The 25,205-nt window shown below is 34.8% G+C and overlaps 1 protein-coding gene across 1 annotated transcript in view; it reads right to left on the bottom strand.

Moving 5' to 3' along the window:
* Positions 1-846: 846 nt before the first annotated feature.
* ANKRD42 (ankyrin repeat domain 42) overlaps positions 847-25,205 on the bottom strand; it is a 42,459-nt gene continuing 18,100 nt past the window's right edge. Inside the window, exons 8-14 of the mRNA XM_006926867.3 lie at positions 24,441-24,566; positions 22,051-22,156; positions 18,334-18,509; positions 12,060-12,186; positions 8,694-8,838; positions 2,928-3,010; positions 847-2,035 (exon numbers count right to left, since the gene is read on the bottom strand). Coding sequence (XP_006926929.3) covers positions 1,858-2,035; positions 2,928-3,010; positions 8,694-8,838; positions 12,060-12,186; positions 18,334-18,509; positions 22,051-22,156; positions 24,441-24,566 — 941 coding nt within the window. The 3' untranslated portion in view covers positions 847-1,857. The remainder of the gene's footprint in view (positions 2,036-2,927; positions 3,011-8,693; positions 8,839-12,059; positions 12,187-18,333; positions 18,510-22,050; positions 22,157-24,440; positions 24,567-25,205) is intronic.

Raw genomic sequence — 25,205 nt, 5'->3', positions numbered from 1 at the left:
TAATTTCCTGAGTGATAGAGGTGATAGCAAGCTTTTGTTTTCCTGGCACACAGCTCATAAAATCCTTGAAATCTCCCAAGTGACAAGAGTGTCTATGCTGAGATGACTGGTGGCTGGGATTCCCTACATAGCTTCAGAATGTGCACTGGTTGCCAGAAAGAATAAAACGTGATTAGAGAGTTGAAACTTTCAGTCTCCCCTAGCCCCTACCTCAGCCTCCAGGGAGCAGAAAGAAAAGGAGAGGAGCTGGAAGCTGAGTTCAATCACCAATGGCCAAACCAGTGAACACATCGAGGTGCTGGGAGGGTGACGCACGCAGAGAGGGCACTGAAGCTGCACACACCTACCTCTCAGTCCATACCTGGCCTTATGCATCTCTTCCATTTAACTGTTCCTGAGATATACCCTTTTTAATAAACTGGTAATAGTAAGTAAAGTACTTTCCTGAGTTCTGGACCTGAAGAGGGTGTTACAGGAACCCCCAAATGTACAGCCAATCAGAAGTATCAGTGACAACCTGGGACTTATAAATGGTGTCTAAAGTTGGAGCACTTTTGTGAGACTGAGCCCTTAACCTGTGGCATCTGACACTAACTCTGGGTACTTAGCATCAGAACTGAATTGCTGAACACCCAGTTGGTGTCCTGAAAAATCAGAATGGTTGTTAGTGCTGGCAAACACCCTATATAACATGACGATTATACACACACACACATACACACACACATACACACACGTGTATATATATATATATGATTTATAATTAAATAATTTATGATTTATAATATATATTACATACATACATAATACATATGATTTATAGTTAAATACACATAATTTGAGGGTTGCATTACAATGTAGATTTAGCTGCTATAATAAAATGCAAAATAATAGTGGCTTAAAAAATATAGAGGTTTATTTTTCTCTGACCTACAATCGAAGTGTAAGCATATCAGGGTTAATATTTCAGCTCTATGCATCAAGAACTAGGCTCCCACTTATGTTATTGCTCTACCATCTCTGGTGTTGCCCTCGTTCACTGGACCTTGGTCCAATACTCAAGATCCAATAACACATCCACATTCCAGAAGAAGAAATGGGCAAGAGGTGGGCAAATCCTTTCTCTTTAGGGGCATGACCCTGAGGTTACATGTCATTTTTGCTCAGTCTATTGCCCACAACTTGATATCTTAGATGCAAAGGAGGCTGGAAAGTAAGTCCTTATCCTGAGCAGCCGCAAGCCCCCATAAGTCCTAATAATATAGAAAAAGGGGAGAACAGATATTGGGGAACAACCGGAGAACCACTGCCAGAAGGGTACATACTTCTATTACAACAGTTTTTTGATATTTCCTACCTCACTGGTACAGAGAGAGACTAGAGACATGGGAAAACCAGAGCAAGTATAATAGACTTTTTCCAGGGTTGGGATTAACTTTTGGGTCACCAAACTAGAAGGAAAAAGTAAGGCGATATGTCCCAGAAGGTGAGGGAAATATATTTGTGAATTCCAGTCATGGTTAAGAATACAGACTCTGAACTTTCTCTATTAAGATCAGAATCTTGGCTCCACATTGCTATGTGATTCCGGACAAATTATTTAATCTCTATGTATAAAATGTATCTATCACATATAGCTGTTGTGAGAATTGAGAGAATATCTGTAAAGGACTTGGCACAGATCTCACACATAGTAAATGCCCAATAAATGTTGACAAATATTATTACTACAGATTGAAAGTCTATTGGAAACCAAAGAGAAACTAACAATAATAACTAGAAATATTATCAAAAGGATTTTAACACTTCCTTACAGATCCTTAACCAGCCTGTACTGGTCTTAGCAATCACATTCATTCATATCAGGGCAAACTGGTTCTGATGATACTGTGTCAAATGGCGTTTAGCATCCATGTAAGGTATGTGCCAGGGCCTAGATGGTGGGCAATCTGGTATACGGCAAGAAGGCCTCTGCCGGTGAAGCCCAAAGCTGGCAATCAGCTCTTCAGAGGGAAGGATGATCCAGACAATTGCCCTAAGAGAGTGACAAATCTTTGCTAGGTCAAGGAGAAGGGAGTTGGAATAGGAAAAGCGAGGGAACTGAAGTTAGAACTAAAATGAAATGCCATGGTTGTTTTTCGGTCAACAAAGTCAAGGGGGAAAAAAGGGAAGAAAAAATAATAAAACCATCTGCTTTTTATACTGTCCAATCTGCCTCATCTCTATATTCTTTTCTTATAGAGCTTGCGAGACAGAACAATGGTTGAATTCTATAGCAGATTATCTAAATGGGTATTCTTAACAAGCACACATTAATTTTTTTCCTTTTACAAGCAATGACTTTCATTTTTTGTAAAACTTTCCTCAGTGAGATATTTCGTTGTTGCTGTAAAGTTGTCCTTTTCTAAAACTTACTGGTCTTATGTTCCATTTTCTCCCAAGTCCAGATGCTTTTTAAAAGTAAAGTTTTTTGAAAAATTAAGAAAAAGAAAACATATCTACACTAGTAGCAAAGTCTAGAAAGTAAAGAAACATACAATTTTATTATGAAGCCAGAAGAGAATTTTTAATAATTTTTAATATTTAGAATAATTTTTAATATCTAGAACTGGATTTCTTTTTATTATTAGACTGTACTATATTATATTTTAAAGCTTATGTGAATATTTTCAAAATTAATATTCATAAGTATAGAATCTTGATTTGCCAACATAAATACATAAAAGAGTATATTGGGAGAGGGAGTAAGTATAATTGAATCCCTATAGTTTTAATGATCTCTTTGATATTATGTAATGTATTTCAGAATTGGAGTAATAGCATATCAGAGTAATATTGAGAGGAGTTTAATAAACATTTTCATCAATTTTTAAAAGAAAAAAGAAAAATCAAGCAAGTTTATTTAGAATTATTTCAGTGATTAGTACCTTCTCACAAAAACTCCCGCAGAAGACACTTTTTTCTTCATTTCCCTCTTCTCTTTGCTTGACTCACAAGAATAGTCATCTTCCTACAAAGGAAGACAGCCAGATAAGATTTCCATTCTAGACACATTTTCATCTTTCTACATTATCTGTTCCAAAAGAAAAAATTTAACATTACTAATATTTTCACTTCCAGATTAAATTTCTTTTAGGATTTTGCATAAATAAATTCTTAAAACTGAGTACCAGAGCCTCATATTGTACTGATTTACAAGACCGAGAGGCACCTTGAGAAACCATCCAGTACTATCTCTAACACCTTATTATTTCTGCTTCTTTCTTAGATTAACATTTCATAATATATTGCTAACTAAAATGAACAAAGTGTTAGCATGTCATCTTTTGGATTCTTTGCAAGCCCCATAGTACTAGAACTCATATGTCCTGGCTCCTCCATTTCCTCCTTTGTGTTCACACAACATTCATTCCTCTACTGTTCTTATCTCATTTTCCACTTTGCCCTCCCATCCACTGTTTCTGAGTATTTCTTATCCATCATGGTATTCCCACTACCTGACACAGAAGATTCACTTAATAAATGCTAAGGGAAGAAGGAAGAGAAGGATAGAATCTCAGTGGATGTTCACTGGATGTTAATCATCTTTGAATAATGCTTCCAGTGAAAAATGCTCTGCACCCAGTTAAGCAAGACATATATGAACGCGGAGGCTCCAAGAATGGCACAAGGCATATATCCATGGGTAGAGCTCATGGCTGGAGTTACTATTTCCCAGGGTGTTCCTGCCTGCACCTTCACTAATGAGGTCAGTCAGCTTAACTTGAATGGTAGTGTACAAACATGGAAGTAAGCTGCCATTATCCCAACACCACCTGAAAAAACTAGAACCACATGTCTGTTCTCTGCCCACCTCTCAGCTGCAAACATGAGAGAGGACTAGATGGAGAATCTGGTAGCCTTCCCTTATAGTATGGCAAGGCGCTGGTGAGCACAGGGTAATACAGATGGTCTCTGCCCTTGAAAAAGCATACCAACTGGTCAAAAGACCAATAACAACAAACCTTTCCTTGAGACTTGGCATATGGTACCACTGTATTTCATACTTTACAAATTTAACAAGGTAAAGCAGGTAGTATTACCAACATTTTAAAGAAGTCTAAGAGGTTAAGCAACTTACCCAAAGGCAGGATTCAAATCTAAATTTTATCTGACACCAAAGTTCATGTTATAATCATTCCTCTATCCTGTCTTCTAGTAAAAGCAAACAACAACAAAAATATGCTCAAATATTCAGTTCCTACAACTGTCCTGTATACACTACTCTATAGTATACAAAAGGAGTAAGATATGGTTTCTACTGAGGAGTCTGTGGTAGATAGTAAATACAAAAGCAAATGCTCAATTCAACACCCCCACCCCCAAGTTTCAGGAGGTTGTCAAGATCATTAGGGGATGGAGATGTAAAGATGTCCATGGGAAAAAAAAAAAAAACACTGAAATAGGGCAAGATCATCCAACTATATGAAATTAGAGAAAGAACACAAAAAATGTAAGGAAAGAGAGGTAGCTGTTTGTCAGAGGTACCCAATTTTCTAGAAACAGCAATAGTTATTTTCCTTTATCTACCTTTCATATATGCTACTGCCAAAAGAGCTTTTAAAAACTCCAAATACTCTGAAGATGATTAAATACCAAAGCCTCTACTAACACCAAATACATAACTTGTTCTGTGAAACCAAGCCTTACTATATAACTTCTTCAAAAAACTATGTGCTTATTAGCACTAAACAGGCCTCCAGTAAGTGTTCGTTGAAATTTACAAACTTTCAAATTTCTGAAGTACCTGCATTTAGTGAATATTCTTCACCAAAGTTACTCATTTCCTTATTGCAAATTATACCTAGAAACAAATTTCTCCTTAATACGTGTTTTCTCCTAAATACAATAAAAAAGAACTATAAGATAGAGATACTGAATATATAAATCATGATGCCTAGGCATCAAAAGCAATTCTAAGGGTAAATGCAGTCTAATATTATGACAAAATTAAACAATCCCTGTGTGAAAATGTATATATTTTAAATAAAAAATAGTATTTTTTGTTCTGAAAGAATTTAGAGGTTTGATGAAGTGATTAATAATACTATACATGAAAGTATTGACACAGGTTATATATCTCCAAATTATTGCTTGAGTATATAGAATTCTTTTTTTAAAAAAATTTCAATACAATCTGAGAAGTTCTGGGAAGTATATGAACCTAAAAGAAAATAAATCCCATCTTTCTGATTACAAGAACAGACTCTTCTTAACAAGAATGTCAAAAGAGTATAATGAAAGAGAGGAGAGAGTGAGAGCGAGAGCGAGTGCGAGAACAAACATCTGGAACTTCTCTAGACTAAAAGCTCAGCTTGGATAAGCTCACTTAAGCCCTCAAATTATTCCAAGGATCATTATAGGTTTATAGGCTAGAACATCAAAGGACAGAGAAAAGCCCAGAGGAGATCAAATTAAAGCCCAGTTCCATATCCTTGTAGATAGAAAACCAGGGTAAGTTAAACATGAAAGTAATCATGGAATATTACCAGTTCCAGGTTGGCCATTCTTGATTAGCAAGCATGGTCCAATGCATTGGACCAATGACTTTCTGAATGATACTAGTTTTGGAGATCTGCTGGATATATAAAGTTCCTGGCACTGAGCCCAACTTATAACAAGTACTCAGTAACTTACTATTGATGGTGATGATGATGTTATTAGTTATTAGTTAGATGATCTCATGGAACTTGAATTTTGGTACTGTGGGTAAAGTAAGCACCTAACTATAAAACTAATGATGAAGTGTCATCAGAATAATACAAAGTGCTTGGTGAAAGAAGAAGAGATTATATTTAGTCAAAGAGATTAGGTCAGAGGAATTAGGGATTAGGATTGACAAATGAGATGGTTCCTAGAGGATTTTGAGAGGCAAAGTGGACAGCCTTCAAGGTATGTGGACAAAATAAACAAAGGTTTGATGGTGGGGCAAGTTCAGAAAAGAGGTTACATGTAAGAGAATAGGAAAAAAATAAGGCTGGTGAGGTTTAATGCAAGCTAAAATGAGATAATATGTGAGAAAGCAATATAAAACGTTATTATCAAATTCAGTTATTATCGTTGTTGTTGTTGTTACAAAAAAAAACTAAGTGCATAATATATGTGAACTACCTTAAGAAACTATCAAAAAAAATTTTTTTTCTAGGTAAAAATTATACTATTAAAGATTGTTTTACAGGGGAAAACATCTTAAAGGTACAGTTGTAATCATTATAGGTCCTGACCAGGAGATGGTAGGAAAAAGATTTAGTCAAAACTTCTTGAAGAATCTATATAAATAAGCACTGAATAAAAAGTTAATTTTACTTAAACTTTATATATTTAGATTCCAAAATAAACTAACTCCTCCTACTCTCAAACGCATGGGGCTCTACACATTTATTTGTCTATTATGTGTATTCAACTAAAATATAGAAAATGAAAAGAAAAAAGAGAAAAGAATATGAGGGGAGAATAAAATACTATGAATACCACTAGATAGAAAATACCTCAGGATTTCCACACAGTATTTCCTTTAACATCAATACCTTGCCATAAGGTACATGTTAACCTCATTTTAAAGATGAGGAAATTGAGATTAAGAAGTTTTTACAGAAGAGAAAATAAGCAGCATTGTATTGCAGTTACCATAAGAAGTCATTGACATTTGCTCATTTACGAAAATTAGATAACCTAAAGCAAGACTTCAAAAAACACTGGGCCTGGAGTATAGGGACCTTGTGTCGGCTCTCCTGAAAGCCTACATTTGTTGTTAGAGAGTGAGGTTTTGCGGAGAATGTGCTGTGGAGTATGAAATCAAACCCCACCGTGGGAATAGATGCTTCTGGGCAAGAAAAGAATATTTTAAATAGCTAAAAAATACTAAAATTTTCTAAGTAGACAATTTGGAATGACTAAAAAGGAGGGCAGCTTTGGTGATCTCCAAAAGGTCTAAAGAGCTGGAGATAGACCTTAAGTTCCTATCACTAGGTGGAGAGGGAACATTTGGAATACAAGTGGTAGTTTATGAAAGTCTGTGTCCTCTAGTCCTGTAGCCAACACGACATGGCTGCACAGGCTGGCCCTTCTATACTCAAGTGTCCCCACGGGTTAAGGGTGGTATAAGATGAACCCTGCAAAATGAAGAAAATGGATTATATATAATCATATCCCTTGGAAAATTAAGCCCTGGTGACACACCAAAATCCAGAGAGTGTCTGAATTTGCATATGAAGAGAAATACACATATGTGTTTGTAGATGAATAGAATATCGTCTGCTATGAGACATACCAAATCATTCACATGAGCTTCCTCTGGAGAATGGAACTCAGTATGGAGAGGAATGTCTGCCCTGCTTTTAGTATTTTATAACAAGCACATATTATTTTATTACTATAGAGGTGGTTATTAAAAAGACTAATGATTAGTTTATACAAAATAAAAAAGAACCAGCAAGTTTGCATTATAGATTAGATGTGAGGTGATACAGGTCTGGTACAGAATTCACCCACGATAACGAAAGAAAACATTTCCCTAGGGACAGGAAATATGAAATGCACCTGAATCCCTACGCTTTGTCACATGAGTTGTCCACAAGGGCCACATCATGACTGTCTTCAGAAGAGAATGAGGGTCATTCCCCAGTGTACTTTCTCTCTGTTCTATTCTGAGACTAGATGGCCTGATATACAAGTACCACTGGGGTTTCTTGCTGTCGCTTTCACTCTATTTTCTATACTCCGCCTGATTTTCTGTACTTGTTCTTTGTATCTGTTTCTCATAACAGTTTCTTTTTAGCTTCCTTCTACATATTTGTCCTTTTTCTTTATCATTCTAAGCATTTTTCTATATTCCAGAGCTATATTCTGAATTCCAAGTTCATAATTCCATCTTGGAATTATGAAAGAATTAAGGTTATAGAGTCAAAAATTAGAGATTGAATACTGATCCCACCATTACTAGTTGTGTGAATTTAGACAAGTCACTTAACCGCTCTGAGCCTCGGTTTCCTCAGATGTTAAATGAAGGCAGATCAAACGACTATGATAACATGGGAAAGAACTTTGTTAAATGTTACAAATGTTAGTTTTGACTACTCTGTAATCTGAACAAAGGATGTTATGACAACTTCTGCACTGGTTCCTTTCTATTCTTAAAAATGCTCTTTTGAGGAGCTGAAGCTTTCTTATATGGATTCCATTCAAAGCACTTTATTTGGGCTATTTAGAATGTTAAAATATATATACTCTCTATCTTAAAATTCTTATCACTTTGCTTAAAAAATATTTTCTCCTTATGTGGTATAATAATAACAATAACTACTGCACATATATGAACCAGGCTGCTCTTCTAACCAATATATAGTAGACATATATGTATGTGTATATATATACATAAAGTTTTATATAGTTATATTTTCATGTAGTTATATATACACATACACACATATACATACATGAAAATGTATATATATTCGTTTAATCCTTACAACACTCTAGGGAGTATAAATTATCTCGAGTTCACAACTAAGGCATAGAGAGATTAAATGACTTGTTCAAACCAAAAAGGGTTATAGCCAGAATTCAAATCCAAACAGCCCTAGCCCAAAACTTATATTCTTATCTACTCTTGTATATTACTTCTTGAGAAAGATAAATGTGTTAAGGACACCAACCACAGCCACAAAGTTGGGGACCTGAATATTTTCTAGGGTCTCCCTGAGTTGATCCACCTCGGCTCGACACTCATCCAGCTGACATTCTAATTTTTCTCTACGTAGTCGTTCATATTCCAGCTGGCTCTGCAACTCTTGGATAGTCCTGTCAAAAGAAATTTTGTTTTCAGTCAAGCTCCAACATGAACTAAATATTATTTTTGGTAATAGTAAAAAGTATTCATGCATTGTATTTAAGACAAATAAAAAAATAATTATTTGACAAATATGTATTGAGAGTCTACTATGAACTAGCACTATTCTAGACCTTGGGGATACACAGGGAACAAAACAGGCCAAATCTGCCCTCATGGGGCTTACCTTAGCAGTGGAGGGAGACAAACAGTAAAGAAAATAAAGTAAATATGGTTATGTTGGAAGGTGATCAATGCTTAGGGAGAAAAAAATAAAGCAAGAAAGCATAATATAAAATGTTGTCAAAGAGGGGTTTAACACTTTATACACAGTGACCAGGGAAGGCCTTATTGAGAAGGGGGTTTCTGAGCAAAGTCCTAAAGGAAATAAAAAAGATAATTAAATAGACATCCAGGGGAAGAGCATTCCACACCGAGAGAACAGAAAATGCAAAGGCCCCAAAGCAGAAGTATCCCTGGTGAATTGGAAGAAAACTGGAGGCCAATGTGACTGGAGTACTTTCATGTATACAAGAGAGAGTTATAAGTCAGAGAGGTAAAAGGGATCCAGAAAAAGCAGAGCCTTGTAAGTCAGAGCAAGGACCTAGGCTTTTACTGAGTGAAGTAGAAAACCATTAGAGAGTCTGAGCAGAGAAATGGCATGATCTGACTTAGACTTGTTTTGTTTTGCTTTTTTTTAATGATGTAAAATTTATCTTGAGTGAAATACATAAATATCAAGTGAAAAATTCAAGAGTTTTGATAAACGTGCAAACCCTTGTATTTCACCACTACTGAGATATAGAATACTTCCATCACCTCAGAAAGTTCCCTCATGCTCTTCCCGGGCAACCTTCACTTCCACAGGCAACCACAGTTCTAAATACCTATCATGTTAGATTAGTTTTGCCTATGCTTATAAACGAAACTGAATATTTTATATTTTTGTGTACCTTTCTTATTTCAGTCAACAGTATGTGAAATTTATCTGACTTAGGTTTTAAAATGATTACTCTGGATACTGTGTTGAGAACAGACTGCAAGGTATGGGGGCAGAGAATCAGGGAGCAGGGACAGGAAGCTGGGAGACATATTAGGGAGATGTTAAGATAAATCCAGGCAAGAGATAATGTGATTTGAACCAGGTTTTTTTTTCCTGCATTATTGTTTGATGGTGAGGGGAAGAGAATTCCCAAGGCATGCTGAGTTGGATGTCAGGTGCCAAGGAAGGAAATCTCAGAGAACATAGTAGTTGCTCTGGTACAGAAGTGAGAGGGATTAAGACTGGGGACAGGGAAGAAGAATATCAACTGTGGATGCTTAGAATTAAGCAAATAAGAAGAGAAAATCATCCCCAGGACAGAGTAATACAACTATGTTTTACTGTTGTGAGAGTTTGAGCTAATGGATAAAAACAAAAACGAAAGGGCATCTCTCAAACCAGCACTTATCTAGTTTTTCTTTATAATGAGATCTAAGATCAGGAGTTTTTATCCAAAGAATAAATGTTTTAAGTTGCATTCTACACAAAGTGTAGAACAAATGCTAGAGAAGAATTAAAGCTTAGTCAGAAGAAACACTGCAGTCTCAGCAGATATGAAACTATATTCTGGCACAAGAGCTAAGGCAATCTTCTTAAAAAATCTCTTCAAAATCACATCGATAGTATAAACATTTCACACTGAAATGTGAACTTTAGAGTAAAAGTTCCATTAAAAACTATTAAAATCATAATGATCTTAGATAATAGGTTTGGATATTCAAGTAACTTAAGCTCTATATTAAGTCTTGGTTTCCTAATCTGTGCAATGTGCTCTTGGAGCTGTGAAGATTACATGAGATAAGGTATATAAGAGGCTTATCTAGTGCCTGGCACATGGTAGTATTGAGAAGTAATTCAAGTAGCTATAACAAAAGTATAGCAATCTGCCTTAAAAGAGAAGCAAAGGAAACCAAAATTTAAACTCATTATCTAGAAAAGAATTGCTCCACTCTTCTAGACTACAAAGGAATCTAAAAACTTTCAGCTAGGAGACTCCAAGGGAATCTAAAAACTTTCAGCTAGGTGACTACAAGAGAATCTAAAAACTTTCAGCTAGGCTTTAGGCAAAAGACAATACAAAAAATATTCTAAATCTCAAAACACTGTAATCCTTATAGAAAAAATGAACAGCTAGCTATATGATGTGATTTGTGAGACACCAAGAAGGCCCCTGATTTTAAAAATATATATCTTTTTTTGGTCTGCCACAGCTTCTCAATATCTAAAATTCCACTAAAAGAGAATATTTTGGCTCAAAGCTTTGTCTTCTGCTCGAATTCCCAAGTACCCAAAGAAAGATAACATATTAATCCTTATCAAAGATATAGATGTTACTCTGCATATATTTACCAGACCTCTTACTGAGTCTAGATTCAAAAGATGGTGGAAGAAAAAGAAACAGGAGGTTCTAAGAATATGAGAGAAAGAGACCCAACCACAAGAGAGGGCAGGAAAGGAGGAGAATCCATATGTGCTGTTCTTTACAGATCCAAGTTCTGATTAAAATAAAAGTCTCCTCTCCTGTCTCCCTTTGTACACCGTCCAATCTAAAAAGCAGATGGACAAGCAGAGAAGCACGGTAGGAAATAAGCACTAGGCATCCTCTATTCCAGCAGCCATTAATTAGAGAGGCACCAAATGTGCAGAGAGCCAATTTAGGGTGCAGGAAGTAAAGAATGCAACTGCTCACTACCTCTAGACATGAGAGCATGGGTCTCAGATTCGTAAGTAAATAGTACGATTTTATAGAGATGGTTAGAGACTGTGTTTTGGTTGAAAAGCTCAAAGTAGCTGTGTTCTCAAAAAACAAACAAACAAACAAACAAACAAAAAAACCAAAAACAAAAAACCTCTTTATGGAGCTCCAGGAAGAAAAGAGTTCTAGAGAACAGTTGTGCAAAAATGTGAATGTACTTAACACCACTGAATTGTACACTTAAAAATGATTAAGATAATACATTTTATGTTATGTTATGTTATTTCACCACAATAAAAAGCAATCTTAACACCTCCATATAGGGGCTTAAGAGGAAAAAAGGACGGAATCTTATACCTTTTGATGGAGATAAAACAAGTTGTTGGTTGACAACCTCTCAAGTGGAATTGAGAGAGATAACTAAAAACAAACCATTTAAGTTTTGAGGACATTACTTTTCAGACTCGAGCTGTTCTTTCTTCTGCTTTAGATCTTCTTCTGTTATCCCTCCCAACTGTTTATAGTTGCTCTCAGCAATTTCCAGAAGGTGTCTCAATTCTACAATTTTCTTATAAGCTCTCACTGTAAGACAGAGTTGAATAGGAATGCAATTTAGATAGGTAACAGCTCATGTACTCACAGGATGCTGGTCCTGGAGCACATTCTTCCTCTAGAGCCAGTGTCTATGTGGTTTGGGGAAGGGGTGCAAGGAGAGTGGTATAAACATAGAAGGATAAATATCAGTAACAGAATATTAAGATGAACAAGCAACAGAAAACCTAAATAAAGCATTTTTTCCTGCTATTGGAGGATATATCAGATGGTTATGACTATTAATACTATGAACAAGAATTTTTAAAGAAGACTATCAGTGTTTTAAGACTAGTGGTGTATTATAGGACCATGCATAATCTGCAGGTCAGAAAATTAGAAAACCTGAAATATGCTGGATTTATTTAAAATAAACAAGAACTAACCCAGTCCCAAAATTTTATGATTAGTTACTTGTACTATCTATGCAAGAGGATACTGAGAGAAGTGTGTTGAGAGTTGCTTTTAGCTATTCTCCAACTATAAAACCTATGATTTTTCTATCCTTTGTGGTAGTGCTTCTCAGCCTGGAATGATTTTCTCCCCAAGGGACATTTGACAACAACTGGATACATTTTTGCTTGTGATTTGGTAGGTGTAGAACAGGCTATCAGCATCTACAGGCTCAGGGTGCTACTAAACATCTTAAAAAGGACAGGAGAGCTCCTTCAACACATAAGTATATAGCCCAAAAAATGTCAACAGTAGAGAAATTGAGAAATCCTGCTTTATGGGACCAGGTCAACAAATTAGCCCGTACTCCCTAACACCACTCTGATTTATCTCTCAATGGGTTAGAGCTGCATGTTTCAAACTGCATATATCAGAATCAACTGAGATGCCTTTTTAAAAGTGTACATATTTGAGCCCCATACCAGACCTACAAATTCAGGTATCAGTACTTAGGAAAAAACTCCTGAAGGACAAACAGGTTTGAGAACCACTGTAACTACTAGCAAGTAGAGGGGATTAAAAAAAGTTTCATAAAAGAGAAGATCAAAAGAACTGTGGCTATTTAGCTTATATAATAATTATTTATTATTTGAAAGTCATGTTTTGAAAGAGCTGTTCTATGGTATCATCAGGGTAAGAACTAGGATTAATTGGGATTAGTTCCAGGAAGAGAGATTTTTAACTCAACAAAGGAGAAATGTTTCAAAAAAACAAGAGCGATCATGTATTTGTGAAGTGCCTATGATGTGTAAGACACCACAATAAGTATTTATACATTTTAATCCTCACAAAAACACTGTCAAAAGATGAAAATGGGCCCCCTGGGCAACAGTAAGTGCCTTGTCACTAAAGGTGATTGAGTGGATGCTGGATGACACATGTGACAGGAATGTTGAGCCAGGAGTCAAACCTCAAATAGTTATAGGGTTCTACGATACCATGATCCTAAATATAATTCACTGAAAAATGTTCTAAATTAAGGCTCAGTTCCAGAAATCTATGATGACAAGATAACCAACCGGTCTCATGTAGGTACTCTGGCAAAACCAAGTGTCCCAAGAAAAGGTCATCTTGTCCTTTGAGTTTTGCCCTGGAATAAAATTAAATAGGGACAAGAAAATAACACATAACTTCATATATGGCACTGCAATTGGGCATTAGTGAGCCACACAGTATGGCAAAAGTAAAAGAGTGCATTCGTATCGAACACACCACAATAGGAAACTGTTCTAGTCATGTTCTCGACCCTTCCTGAAATGTCTTTAAAAATTTTGTGGTTCACTGACAATGATAACCCTCACAGGTATCTCAAAATGAAATTCTACAAATCAACTGCTCATTCTCTGCTGTTCTTAACTTGTTAACTCTGAATGTAACCACCAAAAAGTAATCTAAGCACTAGCAACAAAATAAAAAAGTAGATAAACTGGATATCACTAAAATTAAAAACCTTTACACTACGAAGGACGTCATTGAGAAAGTTAAAAGGACAACTCACAGAATAGGAGAAATATCTGCAAGTCATATATCTGATAAGGGACTTATAGCTAAAAAAAAGTACTCTTACAACTCAATAATAAGATGATAAACAACTCAGTTGAAAAACAGGCAAAGGATTTGAAAAGACATTTCTCAAAAAAAGATATGCAAGTGGTCAATGAGCACATGAAAAGATACTCAACATCATTAATCATTAGGGAAAAGCCAATCGAGACTATGAAATACCACTTCACACTCACTAAAATAGCTATAATCAATAAGACAAGCAATAGCAAGTATTGGGAAAGGATGTAAAGAAACTGGAACCCTAATATATTGCTGGTGAGAATGTAAAATCATGCACACATTGGAAAGTTCCTCAGAATGTTAAACATAGAGTTACCAGATACCCAGCAATTCCAACTCCTACGTATTTATCCAAAAGAAATGAAAACATACGTCCACACAAAAACATGTACATGAATGTTCATAGCAGCATTATTCATAACTGCCAAAATGTGGAAACAACTCAAATGTCCATTAACTGATGAACGGATATATAAAATGTGGTATATCCACACAAAAATATTATTTGACTATAAAAAGAAATGAAGTACTGATCCATGTTACAATGTGCATGAATCTTATATACATTGTGCTAAATGAAAAAAGTCAGTCACAAAAGACTACAAATGGTATCATTCCATAGGAAATGCCTGGAATAGAGAACTCTATAGAAACAGAAGATAGATTAGCAGTTACCTAGAGATGGGACTTGGCGGGAAGGGAGAAGAGGCTCATGGTAATGGGGAGTGACTACTACTGGTTGTGAGGTTTCTTTCTGGGGTGATGAAAATGTTATTAAATTTATTGTGGTAATGGTTGCATAAATCTGTGAATATACTAAAAACCATTAAAATGTACACCTTAAATGGGTAAACTGAATGATATGAAATCATATCTTAATAAAGCTATTTAAAATAAAGCTGTCAGAAAATTCTGAAGGAATCATTAACTCTTAACCTCACTGTGAGGTAATTTAGGTGGCTGTTGGGATCCCCTGGTATCAGCATCTTCAGGTCTGCCCTTGGTTGCATTCACCAGAAAAGAGGCTTCCACCATTCCCTCAAGAGTAAGGTTCTGCCTAACAATGTTCTGGAAGCTCTTTTTAAAAATTGTTTTTAATCTAGCCATGTTGGAAATTTTCCTAAGAGAATAGAGTAAAACTAGTTCTTCCTGCCAGAATAACTGAAAATACTGTCCAGAAAATGATAAAGCTCTGATGTCTGAATCTAGTACCCAAGCTCTACTCACTTTACTACAGCTGCCTTTGTTTTGGTTAGCCTCAGTTCAAATAGAACCTTCTCACCTTTCTTCCGTGACAGAGCTCCACTAAAACAGTTCTTCTTATCTATTCATATGAATCATGGCTCTCTGACCAAATATCATGAGAAGTAAAATTAGGGTTATGTGACAAGAAAACATTCTTTCAGGAAGCAATGTATGTGGTGACAAGGATACCATATAGGGAAATCCGAAAGCCTTGCTTCTAGTCACTGTGTGACTTTGGGCAACTAACTTAGCTTTTTTGAACTTCAGGCTCTTTAACTATCGAATAAGGGTATTATACTAAATGAGCATTTTTAAAAATAGAAATAGAGATATTATATGCCTCATGGGCTTACTGTGAATGATGTATGTGGAGGTGTTATGTAAACTTTGTAAAACACTATAGAAGTGTAAATCATTACTATTAGGATTTTGGAGAATAAAAATTCTGACAGGAGAGTTATATGCCAGTAACTGTGTTATCAGTAGAAATGCTAGAGAAAGTAAAATTGGCACCAATTACCAGACTTTAACTTAGTTCCAGTATGTTCAATAAGAAATATAACACTAAGATATGCCACTGTCTTGCTACCTCCTGGATATTCATTTGCATCAACATCATCATATATCCTCTTAAGAGACAGAAACACTCCCACATTTCTCGCTAATTTGGGGTATTTTAATGTTTAACTATTTGTTATGGACTCAATGTTTGTGTCTCCTCAAAGTTCATATAGTTAAAGTTCTAAGCATAGTGTAATAGTATTTGGAAGTAGGGCCTTTGGAAGGTAATTAGGGTTAGATAAGCTCATGAGGGTGTGGCCCTAGTCCAAAGGGACTGGTGTCCTTATAAGAGACACCAGTGTGGCTCACTCTCTCTCCACTACATGAGGACACAACGAGATGATAGCCTTCTCCACCCCAAAAAGAGAGTCCTCACCAAAAAAAGACCCTGCCAGACAGTGATCTGGAACTTCCAGAGGTATTTTGTAATGGCTGTCCAAGCATACTAAGACACCATTTAATGAAATAAGACTGTCCTTCATTGGCAATTATGAAAATTAAATCCTTTGGCATATATATATATATCTCTCCATAATGCAATTTGATGAAAGAAAAAAACAAAAAATATTTTTTATTTAGTTATAAATTTTGATTTAGTTATAAAACTGTAAAACTATTTTAGGATATCCCATTAGCAAATATGGTTAAGTTATTAACATTGCTATTGTGGAAATGAAAGAGCAGATGATGAAGACTTTTACAACTTAAAAAAATATCAGGCACTTTAGAAAACAACCAAATATAGAGAAACGATGTGTCTGTTCACCAATGTAACCCCAGCACCCAGAACAGTGCCTGACACATCACAGGTACTCAATAAATATATGCTGAGTGGTGGGAGAGAAAGAAAAATAGATAAAGCACAATGTCACTCACTTCTTTTAATAATATACTGAGCAGGTTCAGAATGTTTTCTGAATTTCAGAAAGCAAGACTATTTCTGATGCACTGCTATATCCCATTAGTCCAGGGCTGTGTGCAGAGTAAATATTAAAATATATGCTGGATGAAAAGAATGCCTTCCTTATCTGTTTTTGCTATCTAAATTCTGGCCATCCTTTGAGGAAAAATCCAAATTCTGAAAAGCTTTCTCTGCTATTCTATCTGGAGTAAATAACTGTCTTTGTAAACTCACTACCTAGCAGCACAAGCCAAGAATCTAAGGGTCAACTATGACTATGCTCATTCTTTAACACCTCAAATCCAAATCTACCAGCAAATCCTAGCTTCTAAATACACCCAAATCTGACCATTTCTCACCATTTCCATCATTCTCACTCTAGTCTAAGCCATTATCAACTTTCTCCTGAACTGAGGTCTCAGCCCCCTAACTGATCTCTCTGCTTTGCCTTAGCCTTGTGAAGGGAAATGGGTTTTCCACGAGACCAGCAATTTAGAGGCAAAATAGTCAAGGCCAACTGGATTCTGATTCAGCTTTCTCTTCCGCCACCCTCCAGATAAAGTATGGTCTTACCAATGCTGAGTTTGGATGAAGAACCAAGAAAGCCTGATATACAAACTATACCTTAAAGAGAGATAAACAGATATTTATGTAAGCTCTTCTTGAATGGTAATGAAAGCTTTTAGAATAAAAAGGCTGAAGCAAAATAAGAATGGAGATTTCCGGCATCACTGGTAGTTGCAGGCCTACATCAAGGACTCTAGGAGCCCAGGAAATCTGTGCAGAGATTCTGCATCTGCTCTTATACAATTCTAATCTTGCTTTCTTGGCAAATTTAAATTACGTAAAGAACTTCCTCTAACCTTTTATGGGCAAGTAACTATGTTCTCCTCCCACCTATTCATAACATCTGAAATGCTATGTTCTCCCCCATTTCCCAGTCTATTCTCTCCACCCAACAACTAGATTGATATTATATTTAAACATAAATCAGATCACAATATTCCCACCTCAGAACCCACCAATGGCTTTCTATTAAAAATAAAATCTAAACACAAAGTCCTTGTTATACCCTATTGATCTGACTGGGCTCCTGCTTATGTCTGCAACCTTATCTGTCACCACTTCCTTGGTGATACACCATCCTTGAGATGTCTCTTTCTCTGTTTCCTATGATCTAATTAAATAATATTTCCTCTTATATAACTTTTTCCTCCTTGAGGAACAGAGATGATTTTTTTGTATGTTCAACAATCTCTGGTACAAAAATTGTACTAGTTCTAGTTCTCTCCAAAATCAAAGTATTTTATTTTGTAGCTGGTAATTCTCTTTAGGATAATTTCTAAATTTGTGGTAAAAACTAGTTGTGGTATCTATTAAAGAATAAATCACAACAGGGTTGGCACACTTACTTCTGGCATCTGTTTTATCCGACTCATTAAGATATAAATCATCCTTGGCATCAGTGCTTCCCTCAACACCATGTCTTATAAAAAACTTCATGTCATTTTCATCGATTTCATTCTCATCATCTATATCATATTTCTGTAGCCCCTCTAATAGCTTTACTGCTGCTAAATGGGCAAACCTGTAGAAAAGAGCCAACAATTAACAAGATCCACAATCTTCAAATTGAAACTATAGCTTGCATTTAATTTAGGGAATTACATTCTGTATATTATGCCACCAACCCACTCAATAGTAAAGGAGTGAAACTGTATGAGAAGATGAGTGACAATTAGATGTACTATATCTAGCTACATGGAAAACTCCGTTACTGGACACTAAGGACAAGCAGTCATATTAAAGACTGATTCCATAATTTTTATTGAGGAGACCCAGTATCTAAAGTGTGTGCCTACAAACACAGCTGCTCAACTGAATAAAAAGCCCCAAACCACCCAACCTGATTACCTGCATTTACTACCTTTATTGATGGCCTAATTTAGATTGTAGAATTAGTTCTGGTTCCAGTTTTAGGGTTAACTGTAGCTCTAGCCCCCTTAATCTTCATTCTTGTTCAATCCAAAACACTTAGCATGGCTTTGAAATTTAATGGAAAAATAATGACTTTTCCATCCACTTTTTCTATTTTCTTTTATCTCTATGAAGCTTCCAATAATATATTCTTTGTTTTGGAGCTGTTGTTGTTATGACTGCATGTAATCTGAATATTTTTTCCAGTTTCACTAATTGAAATGTTTAATGCTTTCTCTTAGGACATGGAGAATTACTCACTAAACACAAAAACCTCAAATTCTATTTTTCACATACTTACATAACCACATGCATATGCACACATATATCATTACCTTCCACCAGATACTACAAATCATTAAAGATATGGTAATAAACATGTGTAGGAAATTGTAAGATTAATATAATTAATTCTTTCTACTACTGGGTTGTAATTTAACAGCTATCATTTACTTAGCACTTGCTTTATGCTAGATTCCATGTTATTTTGATAATACTATATTCACACCTAGCATTTTGGTGCATGAATGACAAAGAAATGTGGGCCAGAAATATGAATAACTCCTGACACACCCATAGTATTCAATTGCCCATGTGATATTTGTATAAAGGTAGACAAATAGATCAATGGAGAAAATTGTCTAGAAATAAGCCCACATGTATATGGACAACTGTCTTGGACAAAGGCACAAAGGTAATACAGTGGAGAAAGGACAACCTTTTCAACAAATGGTGCTACAATAACTGGATATCCACATTAAAAAAAAAACTTGGATGCATACCTCAAAGTATATACAAAAATTAACATAAAATGGATCACAGATCTCAATTTAAAACCTAACACTATACAATATCTAAAAGAAAACATAGGAGAAAATCTTTGTGACTTTGTTTTAATCACTGATTTCTTAGATATGATAACAATCATAATTCATAAAAGAACAAATTGATAGAAACTTCTGCTTTCAAAGACATTAAGAAAATGAAAAAACAAGCCACAATGGGAGAAAATCTTTGCGAAACAAAAATGTGGAAGAACTAATAACCAGAATACAGAAAGAACTCTTAAAACTCAACAATTAAAAAAAAAAAAGCAGTTCTAAAAAGTAGACAAAAGATCTGAACAGTCACTTCACCAAAGGAAAATATACAAATGGCAAGTATGTAGATGAAAAGATGCTCAAAATCAAAATCATTTTCATTAGAAAAATGCTAATTAAAGCCATAATGAGATGCCACTACACATACATTAAAACTACTAAAATCGAAAAACCTGACAATTTCAAATGCTGGTAAGATAGGGAGAAACAGAGACTTTCATACACGGCTAGTGGGAATGCAAAGTACCCACTTTAGAGGGTACTTTGTCCATTTCTTATAAAGTTAAACATACTCTTAGCAAATGATTCAGCAATCCTACTCCTAAGTATTTACCTAAGTGAACTGAAAACTTAAGTTCACACAAAAACCTGTGTATGAATGTCTATAGCAGCTTTATTCATAATCACCAAAAAAATGGATACAATCAAGATGTCCTTCAACAGGTTAGTGGATAATCAAACTATGGAACACTATGGAATTCTACATCCAATGGAATACTACTCAGTAATAAGAAAGAAATAAACTACTAATACATATGAATGAATCTCAAAATAATTATGATAAGTGAAAGAAGTGAGATATATAAGAATATAGACTCTGATTCCAGTCACTTAAAACTCTAGAAATGCAAACTAATCTATAGTGACAGAAAGCAGATCAATGTTTGCTTGAGGAACAATGGATGAGAGAGAGATTACAAGCATAAGGAGACTTTTGGGGGTGATGAATATGTTCACTATCTTGCTTGTGATGATGGTTTCATAGATGTATACATATGTCAGAATTCATTAGGTTGTAATGTCCACGTATGTGTACTTTATTGTCTGCCAATTATACCTTGATAAAGCTGTTTTAAAAAATAAAAATAAAGTAGACCTGAGTTGATCATGTTCCTAGTACATGGTACAACTAAATCACATTTCAAAGCTTCAAAGAAATCCCACAGACAAAATTTTAAGAAACATGAACTCACAAACAAAAATTGCATGGCAATTTAATGAATGATTAGGTCCTTGCTTCCTTCAAGCTCCATTTACAACTTTTAGCCCACACTCTTACTTTAGATAAAAGCAGTTCTGAACCACATGCAGTTCCTCAAACACACAAGTGTTATCTTACAACTCTTCCTCGTTCAAATGTCAGCATAAATGTTGCTTCCTCCATAAAAAAAAAAGTTTTCCATGACTTCTATATAAATTCTGTCCTCTGGCAGTTTCCTTCATAACTCTTACCATGACTTATATTAATATTTTTCCCCACAACTTTCAAATAGGAAGACTTGGGCACTTTTTCTCCTTACTGTACCTTATATATAACATATATTATGATATAATGATTATAATTAATAATAATGTCACAAATTTCTCTCTCTGTAAGACTGTAAGCTCCTTTGAGGGCAAGGACTATGTTTTTTCATCTTTGTAATCCTAATGTTAATTGTCACACTTGGAATTCAAGTATACAGGAGGTTGAATTAAAAAAAAAAAAAAAGAACACCAAATGAACAAATGGATGGACTAAATATTCCTTGAAGATCTGACCTAAATATTCCTTGAGGACTGAGCTGGAGGTGTTCGATAATAAGTGTTATATTTAATTCAAACATAAATAATTTGTTTTAAAACCCATGTGACTCCTTTTGATTACTCCTTTTTATCATATAATACTTTTCAACAGGTACCAACATTTGGGTGGGATAATTCTATGTTGTATACCACTATTCTAAGTACTGTAGAACATTTAGTATTTAAGAATTTTTGGACCTGACTTCACTAAATATTAGTGATGGTATCTAGTCATTATGACAAACTCCCACTTATTTCCAAATGCCCATATCCCCAAGAAAGACAATACTACCTCTCAGTTGAGAATCAGTGCTTTAGAGAGAAGAATTGATGTATTGTCAAATGTCTATTCAGCTTGAAAATTATCATTCCATCAGCATTTGTCTGAGTTCTACAATTCCATTAAATCTTCATACATTTCTGAGTATAAGAGAATATATGCAAAACTTAAAAAGCAAAAGAAAGGAGCAAAGCAAATAGACATACCTCTTAGCCACATCACTGGGTTTCTCCCCTGCTTTGTTGGTAATATTACTGTCTGCTCCCATTTTAATTATCCACTGCAAACACTCTATATGGCCTTGTCCAGCAGCTGTAAAAATAATATAATAATAATAATAACTAGAAAATACAGAAAAATTATTATCAGTAGTAACAATTTTTTAAAATTTTGGACAGTACTTTTATAAGTATTAATCCTTGCAAACACCAACAAAAATACATTAGGCAGATATTACTTTCCCTATTTCATTTATTCATTCATTAGACAATATCTACTACACTCATCCCTATACAGAGAACTTTACATACAGGTATAAAAATTGAAGCTCATAGAAGTTATTTATTTAATATCGCACAGCTAGTAACAAATGGATTTGAAACTATAATCTAGGTTTTTTCTAATTCTTATCCAGTGCTTATCTGCTATTATGTATAGCTCCTGGCCAATCTTACATCACAGCAGAATATGAGCATAATTCAGCCATAGGGACCCACATTAACTGAAAAATCTTGTGGGAAAAAAAAGAAAGAAAGAAAAAGAAAAACCTTGTGCCATCTTATATGAACAGCATATTCCTCTGACTCTTACAACTCAAAATTTACAGGCGCCCCCCACAGATTACCTAAACTGTTTACCACCTCTTTATAAATCTTGTCCTCAAAACACATACACTCAATATTAATTTTCATCTGCACAACTCTGCTTATGACTGTCTTCTCATCTAGTTCCCAACACTCAACTATGTGCTCATCTAACTTCTACACATCCTTTTGGATCTATATTGGCTCAGTGAAACTATGGAAAAAAATTTAATAGACTTAAAAGATCTGAATTTAAGTATACTAAACAATGAGACTGGAGGACAGGACAGAACTTAGCAAGTGGCTGGCACATACAGACCCTCAATAAATGTCTATAGAATTGATTGGTGAATGAATGAATAAAAAAAAAAAATGTAATCTCAACTTTGCTTTTACCAGCTGTGTATCCTTGGTCAAAAAACCTGATCCCTATGAATCTCAATTTCCTCATCTTTTACATAGATAATTTCATATTTATAAGGAGAATATACTGCCATTTCATTAAAATACAATAAGGATTAAATATGATAGTTTTGCATCCTGTTAAGTATGATATAAATATAAGGTATTATTTCTGAATTCTCATGAACATTTCCTCAATAATTTAACCCTTAGCAACTTCTTCTGTTCAATTTCTATTACTGAGTTCCTGGGATATAGTTGGGCTATATCCCCAACACTCCATTGTTGTACATCGAACTGTTTAGAATCTTCTTCCAGATTCCTCATTTCCATCTCAGTTTAAGTGGTGACAAAATGAAATAGGCTGAAAACTATCTGTCAATACAACTTACTTTATCATTCCCCTGCAAAAGCATTGTAAGCACTATGAATGAGCCTATCTTTTGCTCTCTCATAAATGACACCCCACATACACATTAGGAATAAAAACCAGTTCTACCTAGGTTATGAAATGTGGGCTTTGCTTCAAGGCAGCATGTTTAAAGAAAAAGAAAATACAATGTTTTATGCTCATTTTAAGTCTCCATCTCATTCACAAATCCCATAGTGAAGAGCTTAACGCACAGACTGCCAGAAGTTATTCATAAAACAAAATCCAATTCAAACATATGACTATATTAACATAACTACTATCTTTTTAGCCTAAGACTTTTGTATAAGAATTTTCTGCCATCAGATTATGAAGAAACATAATAACACAAATGAAGTAAAATAAAAATTTCAAGTGTAGTAGGTTAAAGATTTGGTTTTTGATTTTAAAAATAAAAGGAAGATTGGCGAGAATAAATTCTAGAGTGCACACTCCCGACACTGAGTTGACAATTTGCCAAAGTCTGATTAAAAAACAAAAAAACCTGACTAATATTTTAGAATTCCCCATAGAATGAAGGAGAGCACAAAGAAAAGCAACAGACATCTTGAAAATGTGTTCGAAGCATGTTCACTGATATTTCCACAGAAGTTAAAACCTATTTTGCAGAGTATAAGAAGAAATTCTGCTAGACCTTTTTAAAGAGATATGGTTTCTATGTTAGCATGAATTAATAGGTCATTTTCAGTCCAAAGAAAATATGTTAATCCTAAGAAACTTCTCTAGCAGTGAATTTCACACCTTAACTACATGACAATGTCAAAAGAGAATTTCTATTGGAATTACCCTCAAATGTGATAGTGTGAATTTCTAACATCATAAAAGGGATATCACACTTGAGTTGAAAATTAAGCACTCTGTACACATTTTCATGTGTTTCTGATGGATAATTATGTTAAAAGGTAAACAACTCAACAGCAATTGTGTCAAAAATAAAAATGAAGCAGGAACCATAACTCACCTTTATGCATAGGAGTTGATCCATGATTATCACGTTCATTAATGTTGATTACTCCATCTTCTACTAACTTTTTAAGCATTTCCAAGTCACCTGTAAAGGCAGCCACATGACCTGGAAATGCTAAAGCTATGAATAAAAAATTCAGCATTTCAGTAAACACATGAGTTCATTCTTTTTCCATTCCTTAAGCAGTCACACATTTCAGATTTCAATATTAACTCAGGTATGACAATGTTATATTGGAATTAGTCTAGTTGATGCATTGAAAATAAAAAGAGAACCATAAAATAATATTATTATTAATTGGGTAGCCCTTCCACCCTTCCAGATCTCAAACATCCCAGGAATAGTATTATACCAGAACTATTCTGAGTCATATTCCCTTTTACCTTCAAGCTACCACAAAACACAGGGAGATAGTCATTTTTAACCTTTTGCATAAAGACATACTTGGTCTCAAGTCCTACATTTGCACAGACCACTCTCTCTGTAAGGAAGCAAAATACACTGGAAGCAGATAAAGTGTGTATATATACATATATACACACACAAATATACACATATACATGTGTGAATGTATCTGATCTAGTGCTTAGCACATAGTAAATACCTGATAAAATGTTTTTGTTTTTATCTTTGTTTTAATTATATTTATTGAGGTGACACTGGTTAAGAAAATTATATGTTTCAAGTGCACAAATCAATAATATGTCACATGTATACTTCACTGTATGTTCACCATCCAAAGTTAAATTCCCTTCCGTC

Source organism: Pteropus alecto, unplaced genomic scaffold, assembly GCF_000325575.1.
Source record: "Pteropus alecto unplaced genomic scaffold, ASM32557v1 scaffold7, whole genome shotgun sequence".
Lineage (NCBI taxonomy): Eukaryota > Metazoa > Chordata > Mammalia > Chiroptera > Pteropodidae > Pteropus > Pteropus alecto.
Note: the sequence above shows the minus strand (reverse complement) of the source record. Positions and strands in the feature narration are given on the sequence as shown.